At 48.5% G+C, this 24,318-nt stretch overlaps 2 protein-coding genes across 3 annotated transcripts; one reads left to right on the top strand and one right to left on the bottom strand.

Moving 5' to 3' along the window:
- Positions 1–1,976: 1,976 nt before the first annotated feature.
- gpat2 (glycerol-3-phosphate acyltransferase 2, mitochondrial) lies at positions 1,977–16,684 on the top strand. The gene is made up of 20 exons (XM_042344426.1): positions 1,977–2,078; positions 2,707–2,832; positions 3,289–3,362; positions 3,728–3,838; positions 4,114–4,245; positions 5,236–5,343; positions 6,776–6,875; positions 7,640–7,849; positions 8,262–8,369; positions 8,931–9,016; positions 9,320–9,438; positions 9,963–10,033; positions 10,579–10,840; positions 11,142–11,290; positions 11,667–11,744; positions 12,135–12,266; positions 13,437–13,557; positions 14,188–14,253; positions 14,517–14,572; positions 16,043–16,684. Exons 1-20 carry the CDS (start codon positions 1,977–1,979, stop codon positions 16,154–16,156), a joined length of 2,325 nt encoding a protein of 774 aa, XP_042200360.1. The 3' UTR covers positions 16,157–16,684.
- Positions 14,558–24,086, bottom strand: fahd2a (fumarylacetoacetate hydrolase domain containing 2A). Of its 2 annotated transcripts, none has more exons than XM_007907418.2 (9): positions 24,071–24,086; positions 23,162–23,477; positions 21,929–22,145; positions 21,170–21,229; positions 20,134–20,296; positions 18,863–18,971; positions 18,053–18,140; positions 17,806–17,900; positions 14,558–14,611 (listed from the first exon to the last, which is right to left on the bottom strand). In XM_007907418.2, the coding sequence occupies exons 2-8, from the start codon at positions 23,458–23,460 to the stop codon at positions 17,838–17,840; spliced, it is 999 nt and encodes a 332-aa protein (XP_007905609.1). In that variant the 5' UTR covers positions 23,461–23,477; positions 24,071–24,086; the 3' UTR covers positions 14,558–14,611; positions 17,806–17,837. The 2 variants fall into 2 exon arrangements, with proteins under 2 accessions (XP_007905609.1, XP_007905608.1); XM_007907417.2 differs by lacking the exon at positions 14,558–14,611 and adding an exon at positions 14,999–15,301 and having other exon boundaries at positions 24,071–24,085.
- Between the last annotated feature and the right edge of the window lie 232 nt (positions 24,087–24,318).

Genomic DNA, 24,318 nt, shown 5'->3' with positions numbered 1-24,318 from the left:
GGCTCTTGCCAACCTGCTGCCTAATACTTTGCGGAATTAAGTACGCAGGATACATCCCGCCAGGGGGAGAGAGAGAGAGAGGGGGAGAGAGAGAGCGCATCCCATTCCAACAATCTATCTCTGGGATTTCTATCTGTAGGTGGGATGCATGGAATTGTCAGTTGGGTTTGGATACTCTTAAGCAACAGTGATGGGTTTCTGCATGTGTCACATCCAACTAACCAAAAAAAAACACAGCAATAGGGAGAATGAGTAAGAGATGTATAGTTGGGGGTTGATTAACATTTATGAACATTGAATATGCTTCATGGAAATTGTAGGCGCAAAGAGTTCTGAGCTTTATTTCCAAGGCAAATGGCGGTTTCCATCACACAGCACAGAAAGTGTTTTGGCTAAGCTATGACTTACTGCGGTGGGACAACACACACAGGAAGGGCTTGGGCTACTAAGCGCCCAATCCTGAAATCACTGGACACATGTGGCAGACCTTTCAGTACGTGCTGAGCGCTGTTTGCACTGCGGTTGGAGCAGAACAGTTTAAATTGGAGCTTGTTTTGTTTAAGCCCAGCAGCGATATAACCCAATTGATGTTTATGAAGCAGATGGAACCCTAAGAGGCCTCGCCTCGTCTGCGACACAGCCACAACGTTCAAGCCAACAGCAGCTGGAGAAGGAATTCAGGTCATTGCTGCCCATCGATTGGCGGATCGCTTTCCAGGGGTAACAATCCCTTCAAAAAAAATCCACGACTGTTTGTGGGGAACGCTGCTGTGCACAATTGGCTGCTGCGTTTCACCCACAAAATATACAGTCAATTCACTTAACAGTATATTCTGTGAAGAGCTTTGAGACATCTCAAAGACGTTGTAAGGCGCTATATCAAATGCAAGGATTATTATTATTAAGCCATCCTTTGGTTTTCAGTCCAGTTTGATTGAGGGCGACGTGGCAACGATTTCCTTTTCCTGACTTTGTTTTCCTGTCGTTTTCCTTTGCATGTTCTCCTCGGCTGAACTCTTAAGCGTTGAATTTGGTTCTCTGTATTCGGGATGTCACTGTTAAAAAAAAATAAACACTGTGATGTTATGGTAACGTGAAAATGCACTAAAACACCCTTTATTTTTGCAGCCATTGAAATTTACGTTTTTAAAATAAAAGCATTAATTGCAGTTATCAGACGGGGTCAGATTTATAGTGTTTAATGCACCAAAAGGACAGCGGTGCCGGTGATGTCGCGCCTCGTTCTTCATCACTAACCCCCACAGCACACACTTACATCCTGAGCCAAGAAAACACCACCAAACCGCCCCCTCCTCACCCCCGGACCCCCTCCTCACCCCCCGGACCCCCTCCTCACCTCCCGGACCCCCTCCTCACCCCCCGGACCCCCTCCTCACCCCCCGGACCCCCTCCTCACCCCCGGACCCCCTCCTCACCCCCGGACCCCCTCCTCACCCCCGGACCCCCTCCTCACCTCCCGGACCCCCTCCTCACCCCCCACCGGCCCAGGAACTGCACTGTCGCATTGATGGCTCCATCTTCTGACCATCTTGTGGACCTCTGGATGCTCCAGAGCAGCCAATGGGAGCCGGCGGTTGGCAGCAGCCAATGGGAGGGGAGGGTTGTGGATGGCAGTAGCCAATGGGGAGGGAAGGACTGTGGATGACAGCAGCCAATGGGCGGGGAGGGTTGGGGGTTGGCAGCGACCAATGGGAGGAGCGAGCTGGGGACGGCAGCAGCCAATGAGAGGAGCGAGCCTGGGAGACGGGCGGCGCCAATGGGACGGTTGGGCGCAGCCAATGGGCGCAGCCGCCGCTCAGCTCAGGGCGCGCGGGAGGGGGGAGGGGGCGCCTCGTCGGGGACGGCGAAGAAGATTTGGGCCTTTGGTTTAACCTGAATCCCATTTCGTCGGGAGAGGGAGATGGCGGTTGGCGCCCGCCATACTCCGCGGCCGCCGCGCGAGGCCTGTGGCCGCCATGGCCGCCGGGCTGGACCGAGGGGGTGGACCCGATGACCTGACCTCGGCCCGACCCGGGCCCGGGCCCCGCGCCGACACCGACACCGACACCACTCGTACCGTCAGTCGTTTGTTTTGTGTGTTTTTTTTTGTGGGGGGAAAATGCGGTGAATTCTCATCCCAAGAGGGTCGGAGGGCAAGTGGGGGAGAAGGGGGGGGGTGGTGGGGGAGGGGATGGGGCAATGGGGGTGGGGATGGGGGCGATGGTGGGGGTGGGGGTAGGAATGTGACCGAAGGAGGCGCGGTCCGAAGGGTAGGTGTTGAGACTGGGCTGGAATGAAGCCAGTGGGGGGGGGGGTGGGAGGGGGGTCTCTGGGTGGGGTTCCAGAGGGTGGATGGGGCCGGACCTCCGAAGGTGGGGCGGGGGCGGGGGGGCGGGCGGTCAGGGCGGAGGGGGGGGTGTGGCGTGTGGACGGTCGATTCGCTTTGCCGTAAATATCCCGTGAAGCGCTTCGGGACGTCTTGAAGGCGGCCGTCAGTATATACACATATATATATATATATATGTGTATGTATATACGTTGGTAAAGTTTCAATGGGCCGCCGGGGGGTGAGTCCGCGCTGTTATGCTCTTGAGGTAGAGCGAAGTAGAAGGCAGTCTCGCTCGCTCCCACGTGTCGCTCTGATGCGACTGAGTCGCAGTGACCGGGGCCGGGGTTTGTTTATTTCTTTCTTTCTTTTGTTACCAGGCTCGTCGCGCCGGGGCGTCATCCTCTGTGACGTTAACGGCGCCGCCTCGAGAGGCGAGCCTGTTCCTGGGGAACACGCGGCCGTTTGTTGGACGTTGCTGCTACATCTGCACGCCCCAGAGCTGGGTAAGCGTCTGTGTCCGTCCGGGGCAGCCGCGCGGGGCGCTTTGAGACGTCCTCCCGACTGCGTTCTGTACCAAAACAGCAGAACCACTGAGACAACAACAACAAGATTCCATTTATAAAGCGCCTTTCACGTCAGGAGGACGTCCCAAGGCGCTGCACAGTTGGGTCATGACCCGAGCAGCGGGGAAATGGTCAGGGGAGGGGAGGGGGCGAGGAGGGGGGAAATGGTCAGGGTGAGGGGAGGGAAGGGAGGGAGCGAGGAGGGGGAAGAGAGTCGAGAGGGGAGCTGAAGGCTCGGTCAAAGAGACAGGTAGAGGGGGCCAATTGCGCGCAGCAGAGTCCCACAAACAGCAGCCGTTCTGTCGCTGTGTTGTGTGCCCACGTTAGATGCTATGCTGTTGGTTCTCGGTTTCCTTGCATTGTCCTTCCCCCTGTGGTGCGTTCTTTGTGTTTCAGGGTTTGCTCTTCCACAACTACTTAACTTTACTGGGATTTCGAAACGCGATCCTCGTCACTGAGACCCACACGCGGTACGTTGAAAGATGCTGCTTGACGATTACAGGAGGTGGAATTATTTTTCACTGATTTAGAGAGGTTTTATTCTGTTTTCCTGATCCACAGTTCCTCCACCTCGCTCCCCTCCCTTGCCCCCTTCAAGACCCTCCTCTTCGACCACGCCTTCGGTCACCCTCTTACCCCTATCCTCCCTGCCCTCCACCCATCCTGATCCCAACCTGCAGTTCGGGAGCAAGTTCAGCGCCTTGGGACGTCCTCCCGACGTGAAAGGCACAGTATAAATGTAATTTGTTGTTGTAACAGACCTTGAACTAGAGATGTCAGGGCTTGGGTTGAATGAGTAGCGATGTATGTGCTATGACAATATCTGCCTCTGCAGGTACAGAGGATGGTTGGCTCGACGTCTCTCTTACTTTCTGTTTATCCGTGGGCGCACGGTTTACCCGGGCGATATCTGTGATCTGGAGGAGAAAATCATCAACAGCACCAGGTGAGAAGTGTCACATTGTGGTCTCTTCCTTGTCAATAAATATAATTGGGTCACTCAATCCACCACTGATGTGGGCCACTGCCGTGCGCAATTGGCTGCCGGGTTTCACCCCAAAACACACAGTCACACCACTTTACGGTGTATCCTGTGAAACGCTTTGAGACGTCTCAGCATCGCGATAAGGCGCTATATCAAATAGAAGGATTATTAATATTATTAATATAATTATTATTAATAACCTTTTCAATCCACTGTAACTGATTCTGTTTACCCAGAGTGCAAAAAGCCATTCAGGGGAGTTTGTCGAACCGACCTTCACCCGACCACAAGTCGATTCAGGAGGTGAAAAAGAAGGTGCAGAGAATTATGGACCAGATCAGAGCTGTGATCTCACCTCTCCTACTCCGGTAAGGGCTGGGTTTTACACTGAAGGATCTTGGTGGATTGGGTGGGTGGTTGGCCATGTGGGGAAGGGCAGATGAGCATCTGACTGGTTTCAGCAGCTTGTATTCCTATCATGTCTTCAAGGTGTCCCAAAGCGCTTCACAGAATATACTGTAAGGTGATTGACTGTATATTTTGTGGGCGAATTCCAGCTCGGGTTCAAACCCTTCACCACTGCTAATAATACCTCTCCTCCCCCACCCCTTTTGTGTTTGTGGGACACTGCTGTGGGCAATTGGCTGCCACGTTTCGCCCGCAAAACACACAGTCACTACACTTTACAATATATTCTGTGAAGCTCTTTGAGCCGTCTCAACAACGTGATAAGGAGCTGTATCAAATGCAAGGATTATTATATTAGTGTGTCGTTGTCGCTCTAGGCTGACTGGCTGGGTGCTGCTGAAGGTGTTTAACTGGATCTTTGTGAATCTGCAAGTGCACAGAGGGCAGCTGGAGATGTTGCGGAAAGCGAGAGCACAGGTAAGGCAGAGCGTCTTTGTGTGGGGGAACTGGTGCTATAGACGTCACCACACCTGGGAGAGACAAAGTGCTCTAGTTTGCTTGTGTGTTTGATACCGGTGACTGAGTCCTGAGAAATATTTGATGGGTGTTTAATTCAATGGGTGCCATTAATACTGTAACAGTAAAATGGAAGGTCATTACAGAGGTGAGAAATAAAATCATGTACTAAATTGAAACCAGCAAACTCAGACTCAAGACCCCCCCCCCTCTTTGACCGCGCTTTTGGTCACCCTCCTACTCCCACCCTCCCTGCTCTCCCTCCACCCTCCCTATCCTTCCCCCCTTCCCCCCTTCTGATCTCAACCCCCAGCTTGGGTTGAAATTCTTGACTGTCCAGCGCCTTGGGACGTCCTCACGATGTGAAAGGCGCCGTGTAAATGTAACGTGTGGTTGTTGTTGGCAGTATGGCGGCCCGTTCATATTTGTTCCAGTTCACAAATCCCGGCTGGACCGCCTCCTGGTTATCTTCATCTTGTTCTGTCACAGTGTGAGGGTCCGTACCTCACTGGCGGGGAAGACATCCGGCTCCCACTGCTCAGGTAAAGCAGTGGCTCTCAGCAAACACATTAACTGCTGTTTTTTGCGGCATTAACAGTCACTACACAGAAAGGGATACCCGCGTGTGTCGTGCCGAGAGATGTTTTGACGTAAGGCTCTTTAAGAGATTCAACTGTTGGGTCTAATTTGTGGCATTTCTTAACTGATTTGTGTAGGGTAGTCCCAGCTGGACATGCATCGGGACGGCGTATTGTGTGGGGGTCCAGCGATAGATTGTTGGAATGGAATGCGCAGTCTCTCCCTGGAGGGTCGCAATCTGTTTACCTAATTCTGGAAAGTATTAGGCGCAGGTTGGCGAGAGCCAAGGCTTGTGGGAAGCCAGAGTGTGTGTTGGGGTAACTGCTGGAGTCTAACCAGCTAAGACCACATAGCTTGCCGTTGTTATCATTGTCTGGCAAGATTTCCAGCTTGTCCAGCTAGGACCACCCTACCCATTGGGGCTTTGGCTTGCAGGGTTAACGGTAGCTGAGTGGGATGACTCCCTGCCCCCAGTGACTGGTCTGCCCTGGGAGCAGTGTGGAGTGAATAAGAAGTGCTGAAGATCTTGCTCAGCGGCCTGTCCAGATAAACTGGTGGGTTGTTTGACGTGGGTCCCAGATATGTTTCTGTAATCACCGAGCTCCTGACATCTCTGCAGCTCGAGAAACATTCAGCAGGAAACCTTCACAGGAAGCTTGCTTTTAACAGATGTGACCTAGTGCTCGGGACACCGACTAGTCACAGACACTGGGGAGCCCAGTTTCAGGAATTTCTGTAAGTGAGATGACACGATGCCTCTTCCCTGTCCCTGTCACCGCTCAGCCAGCAATGGGGTATGTAATTTGTAAGGAAACAATAACTTGCATTTATATAGCAGAATTAAATGATGATAATAATCGTTGCATTTGATACAGTACCTTTCAGGTCGTCGAAACGTCTCAAAGCGCTTCACAGAATATACTGTAAAGTGAATTGACTATTTTGAGGGTGAAACCCATGTACTGTATAGTGAATATACTGTAAAGTGAATTGATTGAATATTTTGTGGGCGAAAGGATTGTGCACCAGGACTGTTAGCAGGAAGGTGAGGAAATGGACACAGAGAACAGATTATTAAAAGTGGGTACAGAAACTCACCTCATTCTCTCTCTCTCTCAAATGACATCAGTCCCCACCCCCACCCCTCTTCTTCCAGACCTGCTCCCCTCTTAGGTCTATTGAGTTGGGGTAGATCTCTCCTGTGGCCAGTGCCTGGATCTGATATCAGTAACTGTTCAGTGTGATGTGATCTTTGGCTGCTCTTTGTTGGAACTTGTAGCTCACATTTGGCAGCACTTTGGTATGCAACATAGTTAGTGATGCCACAGCCATCTATCGCTGTGTCTGACACTGTGCGTTGGTCTCTCTCTCCCTCTTTTTTTGTTTCTACGCCAGATCTTTGCTTCGAAGGCTGGGAGGAATCTTCATTCCACAGATGGCAAAGGGAGCCAAGAGCAGCTACACAGAGGACCTTAACCAGGCTGTCCTAACCTCGGTTAGTTTTTGTGTGTGTGTGTGTGTGAATCAGAAAACCATCATAGCCAGCAGTGTCAGCTTGAGTCCAGCAGCAAGTGTGTGTGTGCGTGTGTATGGTGCTAGCCTTGGCCTGAGCTTGCTGGCTCCTCTGCCTCCTGGCTCTCGCTGTGGCTGATGTCATACACCACTGAGCCAAGCGAGATCTGCTTTTTTTTCTGCCCACCCGGGTGTCTGAAACACGCAGACGCCCATCACCATGCTTAACGGTCTCCAAGCCGAGCTGAGATTTCCAGCCATCCCACCTACACATGGAAATACCAGAGACAGATTGTTGGAATGGAATACGTACTCTCTCCCTTGAGGGACGCATCCAGCGTTCCTAATTCCGGAAAGTATTGGGTGCAAGTTGGCAAGAGCCAAGGCTTGGGGGAGCCCAGACTGTTTGTTGGGGTAACTGCTGAAGTTTAACCAACTAAAGCCACAAAGCTGGCCCATTGATATCGCTGCCGGGCACACTTTGCTCCCTCCGCTTTGCACCCTCCCTCTTCATTTTCAAATCACTTCTAAAAACCCACCTCTCTGACTGCCTCAGACCATCTCTCCCTCACCTCCTCCCTTATTCCATGAACAATTCTGTGAAAAACTCTGTGCGGGCGCGTGTGTGTATCTGTATATTTGTGCGCATCAAACCCACAAAAGCACCCTGGTGCAGAACGCTATCCAGCAAACGGTTCTGTCACTGACCTCTCTGCTCTCTGTGTTGCCTTTCTGTCTCTATCCCAGTACATTGAGGAGCTGCTGAGAGGACAGGAGAACCTGCAGCTCTACCTGGAAGAGGCTGTGCCCAGGTCTGTGCGTCCCTCTCTCACAGGCATGGTCTGGCTCACCTGTGTATTTAAAGCCTTTCAGTCCAAGGTTATACCAGATGCCGCTCTGGTGCCTGTGGGCATCTCATACGATCGTATCATCGAGGGAGGATGTTTGGAGCAGACGGTGAGAAATTTTGTTTGTGTGCGAACAGAATTAACAATGATGATAATAATCCTTGCATTTGATATACCGCCTTATCATTGTCGTCAAGATGTCCCAAAGCTCTTCATGGAATATACTGTACAGTATGCTGTAAATATACTGTATTTTGTGGGCAAAGCCAGTTGCGCACGGGTGTCCCACAAACAGTCGTGGATTGAGCGACCACATTTTTGGGGAGGGATTATTACCCTTGTAAAGTGATCCACCAATTGAAAAACTTACTGCGAGGTAAACGGGCGCGTGGAGCAATGAAACCTGCCTAAGGTTTTGCTCTGCCCAGGAATCGAACCCGGGTCCTCTCACTTGTGAGGCGAGTGCTCTAACCACTACACTGCGGGACTCCACAGTGTTACTAAATGCCTTGTTGTTGCAGGATCCTGACAGCATCAGCCTCTGGGCAGCTTTGTGTTGGATGTTAGGATTTGTGCGGAGGAGATACGGCTGTGTGCGGGTGGACTTTGGACAGCCCTTTTCACTGAAGGTTTGCACCGCACTGTGCCTGTCTGTAGCTCAGCACGGTTGTTGTATGTTGTGGGCGAGGCTGTGGCTTTAATGAAAATAGGTTTAACTGGCTTTTCCTCAGATGTTTCTCCTTATTGGTGTTGAGTTGAGTTTGGCTGTCATTACAGCGAGGCTCAGAGTAACCCTGTACATAACAACAACAACAAATGGCATTTACACGGTGCCTTTCATGTCAGGAGAACGTCCCAAGGTGCTGGGCAGTTGAGGGTTTGCACCCGAGCTGGGGGTTGGAGTCGAGACGGCTGGAGGCCAAGGGTGGGGGGTGGGTTAGGAAGGGGAGGGCAGCTGAACAGGTTAAGGCATGGGTGTAGGGTTTAAAGTTGAGAGTTGAACAAAACACCAAGGTTCTGCAGTGAGGTGTAGTGTGTATCACAATTAAATCTACAACAAACGAGCATGTGATTGATGCTCAGCCGAGCTACAAAAAGGCTTGTTTGGTGTCTGTGTGTTTGTGTGTGGGGGCAGAGGGGCAGCAAAGGTCTAGAGCTCTCATTAGTGTTATTCTCTCTCTCTGGTCCAGGATTACATTGAGAACGAAGGGATCCGCTTGCGCAGTTCTACACTGCCGCTGCGAGAGTTGTTATTGCCGTGCATGTTTGGCTCCAGGTGAGAGATGGCGGAATGGTTGCTGTGGGTGTGACTGAGGGAGTCAGATGTCTCCTGGGTTCGATTCCCGGGGATCTCAAAAGTGCTTTGAGATGTCCTCCCATCGTGAAAGGTGTATAAATGTAAATTGCAATGTGTGGCTGTAACGTCGGTTAGATTCTTGTGTTTAGAATTCAGCTGTTTAGGCCAATTGTAAAGGTTGCTCTTTCTCTGCCTAACTCAACCTCTGCTCTTTAATAAGCAGAGCCCTGTGTGTGTGTCTGACTGACTGTGTGGCTGTCTGACCGTCTGTCTGTCTTTTAGCTCGGACGCTGTGTACTACGAGAGATCTCAGGACTGGATTCTGACCGGGGAAGGACTGCCTCAGCTCGACAGGCGTCAGCAGCAGCTGGTGACGGGCCTGGGGAGACACCTGCTTTACAGTGAGCAGCAATCACAAAACAACAACAAATTACATTTGTATAGCGCCTTTCACATCAGGACGTCACTCTCGCACACCTCACAGAGAGGCTGTACTGAGCAGGTTATGAGATCTTGCAGCACGTGTCTGACCCAATACAACCAGCACAGAGTAGTTTGTCCATCTGGTTCAGTGCAGCATCGTGTATGTCGGGTACCTCTCAAGCTGCGATCTAGAGAGAGGCAACTGGCCTGTGGTGCAGTGGTTAGTGCGCTCGCCTTGTAAGTGACAGGACCCGGGTTTGATTCCTGGGTCTTGTATTTACACAGCGCCCTTCACGCAGGGCAGCATCTCAGAGCACTTAAACAGTGGTGGAGCCTGAGACCGAGCCAGGGAAAGCGCGGAGGTGAGCATAGGTGAACTAGTGCAGTAGAAGCCACTTTTGTAATTGTCCCCACACAGCGACTTAAAACATAAAGCTCCGTTTACATCGTGTTTCTCTGACTAATTTGCTGAAACCAGTTTGCCATGTCTTGTCACCCACAGCCGCTACTTCCTGTTCAGCCATCATGTCCACAACCATCATGGCAAGTCTCCTCCTACAAAAACACCGACAGGTAGGAACTTACTCCCGCTGCGCACCACAGCGTGATCCAGCCAACCCCGGCAAAGCGATCCGCCGATCAACTAACAGCCAGGTTCCTACTTACTGCTCGGTAAACGCATACGTGGGGTAATGAAACTTGCCTAAGGTCTTGCCCCAACTCTGCACGAGAGGACCCGAACCCAGGTCCTCGTGCAAGGTGAGCACTCTAACCATTACACTACAGGACTCCACAGCTAGTGGTTAGCGGTAGTTGCTGAGTTCACTGTGGTGATCACACCACCACTACATTGGTAGAGAGAGGAAATGAGCTCAGGCTTACCTGAGGGAGATGGTGACACCAGCCTCATATGGGGGGGGGGCCGGGGGGGTAAAAATTATACAATAGGGGTGCGGAGGGGTAAGAATGATGTTATAATGATAGTCGCCTTATTGGATTAGAGAGGCTGTCAGAACTGAATCTTCTGGGAAGAGTTTATATACAAATATATATATTTATTTAGATGAGTTTCAGTGTGTTGTGTAAACCTGTGTTAATTTGGCCGTGTTTCCCCGCAGGGCACTCTGCTCAGTGTTCTGGCCAGGGATTTCCAGTGGCTGACGGAGGAGGTGCTGGCCAGACACTTTGATGTGGGGTTTTCAGGGCAGCTGCGGGATGTGGTGCTGCACGCTCTCTATCTGCTGAGAGACTGCGTGACTCTCAGGAACTTCCCACTGAACGACCTGCTAGTGACACCGAAGCCCACGCGCAGGGCTGTGCGGGAGCTCAGTGTGTACAGCCGGGGAATCCTGCCCGTCTTTATATACGAGGCTGTTGCTGGTGAGTGGTTGCTGCTGCTCCTCATATAAGTAACCAGTTACTTCTCGCTTCCTTCAAGGCCTGTCTTAACACCTTCCTCTTTGACCGTGCCTTCAGTCATCTTCCCTCCTCCACTCCTCTTGACTCCAACCCCCAGCACGGGTGCAAACCCTTCACTGTCCAGCACCTTGGGACGTCTTCCTGACGTGAAAGGCGCTGTGTAAATGTAATTTGTTATTCTTACTGTAATCCAAGGTGTATTAAACTTGCTGTGATCTCCATGGCGCTTGCTCATTAACATTGGCTTCTCATGTTGTTTCAGCCTGTGCTCTGAACTCCCTTCTCAGACAAGTGGCTAACTGTGTGACTGACTGGGAGTCCAACATAGAGGTGGCGATTAGTCAGGAGGAGATCACCTTTAAGAGCATTCAGCTGTGTCACTTACTGCCCAGTGAGATACTGCTGCTCCCGGTAAGGACAGGCTCTGTGTGTATGTGACCTGAAGATCAAAGTCACTGCTCTTACCAATATTCACTCCACAACTGTTTGTGGGACACCACTGTGCGCAACTGACTGCCACGTTTTGCCCACAAGATACACAATCACTACACTTTGCAATATATCCTGTGAAGTACTTAAGAGACATCTCAATGATAAGGAGCTATATCAAATGCAACGATTTTTATTATAATAACACAGTTGGATTATTTGGTCTGTGGAATTTGGCTTGGGTTCTCTCACTGGGCAGTGCACTGGCTAATTTGTGACACCGGTAATTGCCCCCATGTTATTGCTGCGGTTGTTGGGCTGTGTTGAGTGACACGGACGCTGTTTTTTATCTCCTCAGCCTTGCAGGTCCACGTACCAGTTTGCCCAGGAGGCTGTGGACAAGCTTGCATACTGTGAGATCCTCGTCATGGAGGAGGTGAGTAAATAGGTCAGAGACAACAACGACAAATGACATTAACACGGTGCCTTTCACGTTGGGAGGATGTCCCAAGGCGCTGGACAGTTGGGGATTTGGATCCGAGCTGGGGATTGGGATCAGGAGGGGTGGAGGGCAGGGAGGGTGGGGGGGTAACCGAAGGTACGGTTGAGGAGGGTCTTGAGATAGATCTTGAAGAAGGTGAGGGAGGTGAGGTGAAGGGGCTGTGGGATGGAGTTCCAGAGGACGGGCAGAAAGGCTGAAGGCCCAACTATCGATGGTGGAGAGGGCCTTGAAGGAGGCAAAGGGAGGGGGAAAAAATCTATGTTCCTCCCTCAATTCCTCCTCACACAGCGGCTTTCAGCCTCTTCTCCGTGTCTCTTGTGACAGAATGAAAACAAACGGCCGGCCTGTGACATGTGGAACAGACGCTTTTCAAAGGAGCTGAGCTGGAAGGTCACAGAAGATTCTGATGACAGTGACAGCGACTGTGAGGCCGAGTTCTCTCAACGGTACTTCAAGGTGCAGACAGAAAGATATAATAATAATAATAATAATCCTTGATATTATTTGATACAGCGCCTTATCACGCCTTTGAGACATCTCAGAGCGCTTCACAGATTATACTGTAAAATGAATTGACTATTTTATGGGCAAAACGCGGCAGCCAATTGTGCACAGCATTGTCCTACACACAGTCGTGGATTGAGTGACCAAATCATTATTTAAATTTATTTTTGAAGGGGTTATTACCCCCAAAAATGATCTAACAATTTAACTGACTGCATGTGCGTGGAAACTTGCCTAAACTTTCGCCACCACCCGGGAATCGAACCCTCGCCTGTGAGGCGAGTGCGCTAACCTCTATGCTAAGGCACGTGACTATCACCAATCTCCCAAACGCTCCCAAGAATCAGTCTCACCGCTCCTTTCTGTACCATTGCCAAGGCTTGTTAATGCTTTCATGATACTACAGCTAAAGCTGAACACACCGAGTGTAGTCTCGAAGGTATTTACCAGAAGAACTCCAGGGAAACCTCCACGGACCGTACTCTCCTTACATATCCCAGCTCTCTGTTTGCAGTGTTGCCACGTTGTGCTTAACTTGCAAATGATGAGACTATCATCACTCTTAGGTCACTGTCTACATCTCTCCCTGAATCCAATCTCATTTATCGGCTGCTTACAATGCATTTTACATTAGATTACATTGCTGCTTTTCTCTGTAAATTCACAGCGGTTATAAATCTTTCAGCAACTCTCTGTCTGCATCTTCGCTGTTTGTTCTCTCTCATTGTTTTATTGTGTTTATTCACTGCTCACTCTCTCCCTCCCCCCCGCCCCTGTTCACTATTAAGAGCAACTGAGGTTGAAGCGCCCCAGTATAATACTCAGGAATAGTTTGGGCTTCCCCTGGTGGAAGAGGTTGGTTGAGCGCACATTTTCAGAGCAACAAGAAGCTAATAATAATCCTTGCATTTGATATAGTGCCTTATCACATCTTTGAGTCATCTCAAACATGTCCTAATCTGCTTAGACAACAACTTGCGTTCATGAGAAGAGCGCTATATAAATGCAAGTTATAACGTATCCCGGGATAATGGGTTCATCACTACCACCTGGGTCCTATCTGTTATTACTCTTCACACCCAGACTGTCAGGATGGTGCTTGACTTGTCCTTTTGATCACAGCTCGGCCAGTCCAGCGAGAGCCACGAGTGTTTCCTCTTCCTGTGCGCATTGCTGGAGCCAGTGATTAAAGCTTACGGGAGAGCAATGTGCTTCCTACAGCGGCTGGACAGCCCCAAACCAGGTAGGTACCTACCATCCCTGTGCTGTCTGAGCTCTGCCTCAATACCAGTTACAGTCTCAAGTACACAACAGGAGATAGACAGCGGGTGCCTATAAATTAGATTAAAGCAAGGAAAGCTCTCCTACACTGATTGGGAGTTAGTTCCCTGAGTCTATTCTCGGATTACCCATTGTAATGCTCCAGGGATGGGGAGTCCATCATGACAGGCAAGTTTAGGCCAAAAATCTGTAAGTAAGTCTTTATAAGAGATGGAAAAGCCAGGATTCACAGCTTTAATGGGAAGATGGTGAGGTGAGAGTTCTGGAAAGGTGATGTTAAATGGGTTGAACGTCCCTCTTCATCCACACCTCACAAACATGTCGAGCTGGGATCCTTTCAGTGTATGTGTGTTAGGTACTGATTAACCCTCCAAAGCCTTGAGGGGAAGGGGGGGAAGCAGCCGCTATGGTTTTGAACATGATCACCCCACTGAAGGGGGTCCTGAACCCATGTCCATACTGACTCCCCTTAACCTTCTCCAGTTCTGATTTGAAATGAATCGTGAATCCATTTGTGCAGTTGTCTGTTAGATGGAGAAAGTTCACAGGTTGAATGAACTTCACGTGGCTTGGTTTGCGGTTTCTCTTCCAGAGTCGGAGTTTGTGCTGGAACTGCAACAGTATTTGGAGACACAGGCAGAGGAACGGGGTGCATATGGTGAGTGAGTTAGTGAAACTGTTCCACAGACAACATTTTACTCTACTAGTAAAGGCTATAGTTGGCAGAGCATTGAGCCCTCAGTGACACTGCTCTGAGCTGTGAAATACTCAAGAGATCACAGTGGGATATAATTCCTTTATTCCAGACATCCAGTGTTACTCTGGAAAGCTGCAGATTTCTACCACTTCCAGGTTGTTGTTGTTTAAAAGCGTTGAGTATGTTGATCAGTGAAATCACCCACTTTCTGCTTTGTCGTACAGAAAGTGCCACGCTTGACCTGGCTCACAGCGCTGTCCGAACCTTCAAGGAGGTGGGGGTGAGTGTTCTGTCCTTGTGTAGAAAGTAACAAACTGTTCTTTGTGGGAAAAAGGAAGATGGAATAATCTCAGGGTTATTATCGAGGATGTGATCGTTCTGATTTCAGAGGCTGAAAGTCTATTACCATTGAATTATTCTTGCCTGAAGACCTTTCTCTTTGACTACGCCTACAGTCAACCTCCCCCCTCCCCCGGTTCAGCTCTGTGCTCCGCCACTGACAGGTGCCCTGAGACGCTGCCCTGTGTGACGGGCGCTGTGTAAATACAAATTGTTGATTATTTTTTAACTAACTAGATTAATAAATGAAGTATGAATTGGCGAATGTTCCACTGTAGATGGCGTTGTTTCTTTACAGATGTTAAATTTGATACACGTTGTACGTTGTACTTTCAATGCAGAAAAAACAAATCCCTCACCAACTAAATTTTTTTTTATTGATTGTTTTATTGATGTACATTGTTGTGCTGTTTAATCTCAGGTTCCCCGTCAGCACATCATCTGTTTTACATTTGATAAAAGATCATGTGTTTTTACCTTTGAGAAAAGTGGAAGTTGAAACATATATTTAAAAGCAGCTGAATAAATTCAGAACTCGCAGATTAAAAGTGATGAATATTTCATAAACTTTATCCTTTATTATATTTTTAACCCTTATCCATTCGTTGATGTGATTCAGGGCTTTGTGTTGCTGGGAGAATTAACTTTTTAAAAACGTATCGCCAAGAAGCTGAAAAATATATTTAATGCTCAGTTAAAATTTCTTTCATATTATAAATTACATTCCATGGATCTCTTGCACATAATAGAAAGAACTTTTGTATATCTTTTGTACAAAACAATAATCCTTTTGATTCAGCGCATTATCAGGTCGTTGAGACATCTCAAAGTACTTCACAGAATATACTGTAGAGTGACTATATTTTGTGAATGAATTTACATTTGAATTTAAGAACAAACTTTTAGTGTTAATCACAGCTTCTAGGCTGAGTGCAGCAGAAACCCTCTTTAGACTTGATGAAGAGAAGACTTTAGACTTAATCCAAGAGCTGGAGTAAACAGAAACCTTCTATGGAGTCGAGTGGAGTAGATGCCAGCCTCAAAATGTCCTGACATCAGGATTCTGAGGGTTTAGTCTCACAGATTTGTTATGGATTAGCTAAGAACAGCTTGTTGTTTCAGTTTAGCTGCAAATGGAGTGACAGTGAAGGATTTCTGATATTAATGATAGGTGTGGCTGTGTTTTATCCTTGGCCAAGGCACTGAGGCTTATTGAAAAAATCAGCTAACTCATCACAACCGAGGGATCAATGATGTCAAATCAATAGTCACTGCCATCTCCCTATGGGCTTTAGTATTTTCTATTGTTTTTTTTATGTTTTCTCGTTGCTCTAATCTGCTCTGGAGATTCTCCTACAGATAATTATAACCTGCCGGAGATGCCAATGAAGCACTTTTCTTTCCATTGCAGGTACTTCGAGAGGAGCCGGGTGTGACTGGGCCAGTGCTGGCGTTCAGTGACATCTTCCTACAGCCAGAGAACAGACAGACACTCCAAGACTACATTCAACAGTTTTCTTGTTAATCCCAAACAAAATGCGCTGCCTTCTTTCTCTCTCGTGTTTGAATCGGTTCAGAGCAGGTATGTTTTTGGGTTCTTGGTCTCGTCACGCAGTCAGGAGGCTTTGAACCCTCGATCTCTCATGAATGGACTTTGTCATAAGAACATAAGAATTTGCTGGCAAAAGACCAAGGTCCATCCAGTTTGTCTTCCACCATCCTGCAGTCGTGTCCCAAACTCTATGTGTATTGTATTCTCATGTTGGGGCAGGACGTGAGCCACAATCCCCTTTCTCCTGTTGTGTTCAAGTGACTGTTTTGCACCTACCGCAGCTTGGCTGGCTGGCAGGAACACAAACCAGCCCTGTTGTGGTGAGGAGGCTTTTTTGCATTAGATTATGTGACTTGGACAAAAAGAAGGGAGTGTTGGGCGGAAACATCAGCAGCCAATTTACTCTGATATTGCACATTAATGTTTAAGTTTAAACTTTGCTTTTTGTATCTTTTGAAATGTCTCAGCACTTGAATAAAGCAAAATCAGTGACCACATCAACTCATATCTCATTCCTTCATGGCGATATTTACAGTATAGCTACAGAGTCCCAGTTTGTGCCGGTTTACAGATCTGTGGTGTTAGATACATTCGCCTACAGGTAGTTTGCGAGCAGCTTATGTAAGGAGACCTCAGGATCTCAGGACACAGTCTGCCGGAGATGATGCCTCGCTTGCCTCAGTTTACTTTTAATGACTAAAATTACATTGTCACCTTTTATTGGAAAGGGTAATAAACAGCCGGGCAACATCACCATTGACAGCAAAAGTCTGTCGTGGTATTAATATCAACCGTATTTTAAGAGAAGGATGGATTACCTCGATCGATGAGGAACGATCTGCAGTGAGCTCTGGCACAATGACAGAGAGACATTTATTTCTCCACAAACAGAGTTTATGGTGATAAATCACTGCACAGTTCCAGTATACGCCTGAATGCTTTAGTTTGTTCTGACCATTAAAGGTTTTAATTATTAATCAAAGTTGGATCTTCAGACTGATCAAGGTCCGTGCAGCTCAATGCTGACAAGTTGGCCTCTGTTGCTGCCTGAACTGGAAGATTGCAACAACAACAACTTGCATTTACACAGCACCCCTCACACAGGGTAGTGTCCCAGAACGCTTGGTCAGTGGTGGAGCACGACACAGAGCCAGGAAGAGGTGACCATAGGCACAGTCAAAGAGGAAGGTCTTCAGGCACGACCTGAAGATGGGGAAGGGGGCAACGCAGAGGGATAGAGGCATGTTACAGAGTTTCGGCCCATAGTGGCTGAAAGTGCAGCCACTGATGGTGGAACGGAGGGCACAAGGGACAAGCAGGAGGCTGGAGCTGGTTGAGTGGAGGGAGTGGGTAGTGGGTTGAGGAGTGAGCAGGTCGGAGAGGTAGGTGTTGTCTCAAAGTATTTTCACAAGAAAGGCAAACTAATATAAAAGTAATCCTTGCTTTTGATATAGCACTTCATTGAGACATCTCGAAGCACTTCACAGAATGTATTATAAAGTGAAGTGACTGTACTCTGTGGACGAAACACAGCAGCCTTCACACACGCACAGCAGCGTCCCCACAAACAGTCGTGGATTGAGTGACCAAATTATTAATTCTGATTATCAAAAAAAATCTACCTTGTGTGAAAGGTTCAGAATCACAGCTCAGCCTAAACGACAGTGTTCCGCAGGGTCCCAATCTCATCGATCTCACATTCCACTGTGTCGCCGCGCTGCAGAAATCAACAACAACAACTTCACACGAGGCAGCGTCTCTGAGCGCTGAATTAAACAGCATTTTCAGAGGTAGTGAGTTTTTTGGAACAAACATTGATAAAATAAGTTGAATTGAGAGCATTTGAGGGCAAAGGTTTAGACCACTTACCCGCAAAAACACAGGCGGTTTCCTAAATACTCCGACTCCAGATGGAGTTCCAGTTAAAACCACATCTCCGGGATACAGGGTCACAAACCTGGTGGGATTGGAATAAAACGCTGTCATTAGTGACAGAAAACAAAATAAACTGTGGGTGATCGTGTGAACCTCAGAGTGAGCACAAACTGTTTATATTGTGGTTTCACTGACAGGAATAGATGGTTCCTCGTGGATCATGGAGTCCTGTAGCATATTAGTTAGAGCACTCGCCTCGCAAGCGAGGACCTGGGTTCGATTCCCGGGCTGGGCAGACCTTAGACAAGCTTCTTTACCCCACACACCTCTGTTTACCTAGCAGTAAGTAGGAACCTGATTGTCAGTTGATAGGCGGATCACTTTTCTGGGGGAAATAATCTGTTCAAAAAAATACTAATTTGGTCACTCAATCCACGACCGGAGGATTATTCAGAGACGGCAATAACAGAAACACACCAGTGTAATTGCAGCCTGGCTTCAGATGAGTGGATTTGGGGGATTGTATATTTACGTTCTCACAGTTATTGCCAAGTCACGTTGTAACACGGGTTAAGACCTAGAATTCTCATGGGGGAGTGAAGTGGGTGGCGGGGAAAGGAAAGGACATTTAGATGCCAGACAGACAACGATTCCTCCCCACAGCAAAGGAGGAGCAGCGACAATATATAACATCTGTCCGGTTAGATTAAAGCCAATCTCCATTCTCTGCAATTGCACCCAACCTGCCTAGGGTTTGGGCCCAAAGTAGCACAAGATCAAGTCAATCGAAGTATTAAGACTCACTGTGAGATCCAGACGACCAGAGCCTCGGTATTAAAGATCAGCTGGTTGGTGTTGCTGTCCTGCATGACTTTCCCATTGACCCGACAGCGGATACCCAGATTGTGAGGGTCTGAAACACAGACGGAGTTTGTTTACCTCTGGTCCTTCAGTCCTTAAGACAAACCCGAAGACTAATCCCTTGAAATGATAATAATAATTCGTTCACTCAATCCACGACTGTTTGTGGGACGCTGCTGTGCGCAATTCACTGCTGCGTTTCACCAGTCAATTCACTTTTTAGTATATTCTGTGAACCCCTTTGAGGCATCTCAACAACGTGATAAGGCGCTGCATCAAATGCAAGGATTATTATTATGATGAATTGGCCCCTCAAGGCATCCAAGAAAACATTGACTTAGACACTGAGTAACAGGGACCTGTTACAGAGAATGCATCTGTGTACTTTACACAGAGATTTAATGACACGAATCATGAGAACAAAGGAGTGAAGTTATCAAAACCCAGAGTCAGACTTGCAGAGGGCAGGTTGACGCCAAGCCTAAGCCTGAAGGTTTAATTATACACATTATCTTACTGATTGCAAAGCAATAAATAATAATTAACCGGTTATGCTTGCTGATTGTAGTAAAGTCTGTGTGATGGTAGTGAAGAGCATAGATATGAGAACTATGGCATAGGAACAGGAATTTGAGATTTTTTTCACAATTCTGTGGAATCTTAATTTTTTAAAGACAGCAAATTCCTAAACTGCAGGTTTAATTTGGGGGCCTGTTTTGTGCAGTTGAAACCTACCTCCAAATATTTCATATCGTAAGTATTAAAATAATGAGGTATTTTGAGTATTTGGTCAGATCAGGAATGGGCTTGTCAGTCATAGCAAATAGCTTGACAATACTTCTGACCTGCCTGGAAATCAGATAAACACTGGTCAAGTCCTTTGAAAACTGTAGTAATAATAATAATCCTTGCATTTGATATCACGCCTTATCACGTCATTGAGACGTCTCAAAGCGCTTCACAGAATATACTGTAAAGTGAATTGACTGTAATATTTTGTGGGCGAAACTTGGAAGGTAGAATGCAGCACTAAATTAAATTTATCAGGAATATGGAATTAATATTATTCCTAGAATGGTGTAATTCCCTGAGGCTAATTGCTTCTAGCAGGAATATAATACAACAGATTTACATTGATACAGCATCTTTATACTTTATATGTTTCCCTCCAAGAGGAATGTGCCTCTCCTGACTGCACACTGTGATCTCAGTACCTGAGATGGCATCTTTTGTGACCAGGGCAGGTCCCAGTGGACAGAACGTGTCGAAGGTTTTGCCCAGTAGCCACTGCTTGCCGTTCCTCTTCAGCTGCCAGTCTCGGGCACTGACGTCATGAGCAACTGTGTAGCCAGCCACGTGATCCATGGCCTCTTCTCTCTGAATTAGAAAAGGATGTTTACTGCTGATCGCTTACCACTGACACTGCAACACCAGATTCCCCCACCCACCTCCACTGACCAGCAAAGGGAAAATACTACATGAAGATCTCACACCCAAGAATCCAAGGATATTTACCAAATAAGAATAATTGTAGAAATAGATCTTTGTTTCTGTTTTTTATTTTAGAATCCCCCCCACACTCCCTGCTGACACTTGCTGGCTGTTTCTCATTCTCCAGTGCCTCACTCAGTGCCCATACTCTAGCAGGGCCTTTAATCCAAACTATTTACTCCACTACCCGCTGCCTCCTCTTGACTGGCTCCGGCCTCCTGCTTGTCCCTCGTGCCCTCCGTTCCACCACCGTAGGCTATGCTTTCAGCCACTTCGCCCCGTGACTCTGGAATTCTTTCTCTATCCCTCTGCCTTGCTCCCCTCCTTTCCCATCTTCAGGTCACGACTGAAGACCTTCCTCTTCGACCGTGCCTACAGTCATCTCCCACGCCTCTGGGTCGAGCTCCGCTACTGTCTAGCGCTCTGGGCCGCTGCCCTGAGTGAGGGGTGCTGTATAATTGCAAATTGTTGTTGTTCTGGGATTTGTACATCTCCATATCAATCAAGCGTAAATGGAGTTTATGAGACTTGTCGTTAAACAAGGTATAGAATACAGCAATGTTCCAGTGAGTTATGTAGGCAGCCAGTTTGAGCGTTAAAGATCCCACAAAAAATGCTGTGCCAAATCTTGCAGAGGAGGTAAATGCTGAACATAAGAATTGTGTCCCACACATCTGGTCTCCTCATTCTCTCAACGTAAATCTCCAGCATTACCCACATAAAAGGGAATGAATATTCCATCTGGTAATAAGTTCAGACCTTAATGTGTTTCCCCTTCTTGCCAATCACAAACGCCAACTCCACCTCCCAGTCCACTTCCTGTCGGAGCAGAGTCAGACATAAGTTACAGATTTTTTCCACACATAGAATACAATCCTTGCATTTGATAATACAATCTCAATATTTCAGAGTTTTTAACTATAGTGTAGTTGCTGTGCATTTTTTTTAAACAAATACAGTGGCTAATTTGTACACAGCAATGTCCTACAAACAGCCATGAACTGAATGATTAATTTATTATAATAATAAACCCTGCATTTGATATAGAGCTTTATCAGGTTGTTGAGACGTCTCAAAGTACTTCACAGAATATACTATAAAGTGGAGTGACTATGTATTTTGTGCACGAAACATGGCAGCTAATTGTGCACAGCAATGTCCCACATACAGCCTTGATTTTAATTTTTTTTGAAGGGATTACCCCCGGAAAGCAATCTGCCAATTAAGTGACATCCGGGTTCCTGCTTACTGCTTAGTAAATAGAGGCGTATGTGTGAGGTAACAAAACTTGCCTAATGTTTAGCCCAGACCTGCTGCAGGAGTCAAACCCAGGTCTTCTCGCTTGCGAGTGTTTGTCTATCTATAATACATATACTGTACAGCATGGAAAGAGAGCATTCGGCCCAATTGGTCCTTGCCGGCGTTTACACTCCACATGAGTCTCTCTTTATAGAAAGATACACTTGTTATATCGGGTTCCTTTGACTGCAATACACATTAAGGTCACAAAATAATTACGTTGCTCTCCGCTGGATGGATGATGTCACTGTAGGGCCCCACAATGGAGCTGCCAAATTTACTGAAAATAACTGGTTCCTTCGGCAGAGGCACATTCTGCTCCTGGCAGTGATCCAGGTAGTTCATGCCCACACAGACCACCTTGTCCGGGTTCGTTACCGGTGACAAGAACGTTACCTCTGACCGGCTCAGAGTGACCGTTCTACAATTCACTGCTCTGTTGAGAGAAAAAAACAGACACTGGTTCTTGGCAGAGTCCAAGATTCCTGGGAAGAAATAATAATAATAATCCTTGCATTTGATATAGCGCTTTTCATGTCTTCTCGACGTCTCAAAGCGCTTCACAGAATATGCTGTAAAGTGAATTGACTGTATGCATATTTATGGGCGAAACGCGGCAGCCAATTGCGTACAGCAATGTCCCACAAACAGTAGCGGATTGAAAATGACCAATTTATTATTGTTGTTGGTTTTGGAGGATTATTATTAGGCTCTGTGTGGAGTAAGGAAACTTGCCCAAGGTTTCGCCCTGACTGGAATTGAACTCAGGTGTCTCGCTTGCAAGGCGAGTGCTCTAACCACTGAGCTACAGGACTCCACGTGGCTCAAATGGCTTTGAGCCACTGCAAGTTCACAAAATACTGAGCAATGATTCAGTACGTAAGAATTACCAGGCGAAAGAAAACCAAGGTCCATCCAGTTTGCCTTCCACCATCCTCACATGTCATGTCCAAAACTATATACTGTATCCCAAAATATTATTTCCGAACAGAAATCTATCTATTTTGTTCTTGAAAGAATTGGCAATTTTTACTCCGAACATTTGCCGAGGGAGTCTGTCCCATACGTTTACTTCTCGCTCACTGAAGTAGTGTTTTCGCAAGTTTGTCCTGAATTCACCCCACTTCAATCGTAGGCCGTGTCCTCCGGTTCTACTGGTCTGATTGGACAAGCTCTTCAGTTTTGGGAGAAGGTAAGCATATCACAGCGTCCGTTTAAAACATGCTGGAATAATTGCTCATATCTTGTACACTGCACCATTGCCACTCATACTGCCATTACAATCAGCCCATAAAAGAAGCGGCTGTTAGTGCAAGACACAATGATCAGGGCAACGAAGCAAGACAGTGCAGCGAGAGCTCAAGCCCTGTGTTGCTGTTACTTTCACACACACCCACCAATCCCGAAAACAACGAATGGACATCCACAGCACTTCTCAGTGACGAATTTCACCTTCTGGCTGATGCCATGGCAGCCTCTCCCTTCTCCAGAAACTCCCTCATGGTCCTGGGCAGCGAGCTGTCCAACCAATTTAGGTCGACGACGTTCCCTCCGTCCTTCTCCTCCACTCCCACTCTCACCCCGTCCTGCTCCCTCGCGGTGCGGAACTGGACGAGCCTCATCCCTCTCTCCCCGGACGGCGACAGGGGCCGCGCTTGGAAATGGCCCGCGGGCTTCGGCCCAGCGCCCCCCGACCGCCCAGCGCGGAGCAGGCGGAGGAGAAGCGGCGCTGCGCCCACCCGGACCTGCATGTGAGCGAACGCCGCCGCTGAACGGCGAAGGGGGAGAGAGAGAGAAAAAAAAGTCACGGCAAGACAACTTGGACTTGTAGTGCAGCGGCAAGTGACCCTCGCGCTTGCTCTACGACGACGACGACAACTTGCGTTTATGAAGCGCCCTTCACCCCGGGGGGGGGGGTGGGGGGGGTGGGCTTGAGGGGGGGGAGGGGGTGAGGGGGAGCGTCCGGGAGAGCTTCGCAGCGGCGGCGTCTGACACGCGCCCTCTTGCGAGAGCGCGCGGCCGGCGCTCACAATAATAATAATAAATAATAATAATAATAAATAATAATAATAATTACACGCGCTCACTGCCGGGTACACGGATTGGGGGGGGTGGGGGTGGGGGGCAAAGGGGGGGGGGGGGGAACCGGGGCTTAGTTGGGGTCGACTTACAGGTTCAGCCCTAAAAGGGGCGGAACGGGCTGGAGGGGCTGAATGGCCTCCTCCTGTTCCCATGGCCCGGCCCCGGTGACCTTGCTGAGGGGGGGGAGGGGGAGGGGGGGTGGGCAGGGGGGAGGGGGCCTTCGACGACCCAACGCTGTCCCCGTCCCCCACCATTTTGAAACGGTTAACGGTCGGTCACCTCGAGGCCCCGGTCAACCGCCGCTTTCCAACCGCCACTGCCCGGCAACGGCCGCTCGCTCGCGCGCTCCTCCCCCCCTCCCTCCCTCCCTCCCGCCTCCAACCCGCGATTGACAGCCAGCCCCATCCAATCGCAGCAAGCTTCCGGCACCGGCGGCCGGCCAATCGCAGCGGAGGCCGCTCACTCGAGCCAATCAGGAGGGGGGAGGGGCGGGCTCTGCGCTGCGAACAGCCAATCGTGAGCAGCGC

Source organism: Callorhinchus milii, unplaced genomic scaffold, assembly GCF_018977255.1.
Source record: "Callorhinchus milii isolate IMCB2004 unplaced genomic scaffold, IMCB_Cmil_1.0 Scaffold28, whole genome shotgun sequence".
NCBI classification, from domain to species: domain Eukaryota; kingdom Metazoa; phylum Chordata; class Chondrichthyes; order Chimaeriformes; family Callorhinchidae; genus Callorhinchus; species Callorhinchus milii.
This window is presented reverse-complemented; position numbering and strand designations above follow the sequence as displayed.

Coding starts and splice junctions, on each gene's coding strand:
- gpat2 (XM_042344426.1), top strand. CDS start 1,977: ATGGCCGCCGGGCTGGACCGAGGGGGTGGACCCGATGACCTGACCTCG. Junction 3,839..4,113: donor AAAATCATCAACAGCACCAG/GTGAGAAGTGTC, acceptor CTGTTTACCCAG/AGTGCAAAAAGCCATTCAGG. Junction 14,573..16,042: donor GAACCTTCAAGGAGGTGGGG/GTGAGTGTTCTG, acceptor TTTCCATTGCAG/GTACTTCGAGAGGAGCCGGG.
- fahd2a (XM_007907418.2), bottom strand. CDS start 23,460: ATGCAGGTCCGGGTGGGCGCAGCGCCGCTTCTCCTCCGCCTGCTCCGC. Junction 18,141..18,862: donor CTGGTCGTCTGGATCTCACA/GTGAGTCTTAAT, acceptor CAATCCCACCAG/GTTTGTGACCCTGTATCCCG. Junction 17,901..18,052: donor AACCGCCTGTGTTTTTGCGG/GTAAGTGGTCTA, acceptor TGATTTCTGCAG/CGCGGCGACACAGTGGAATG.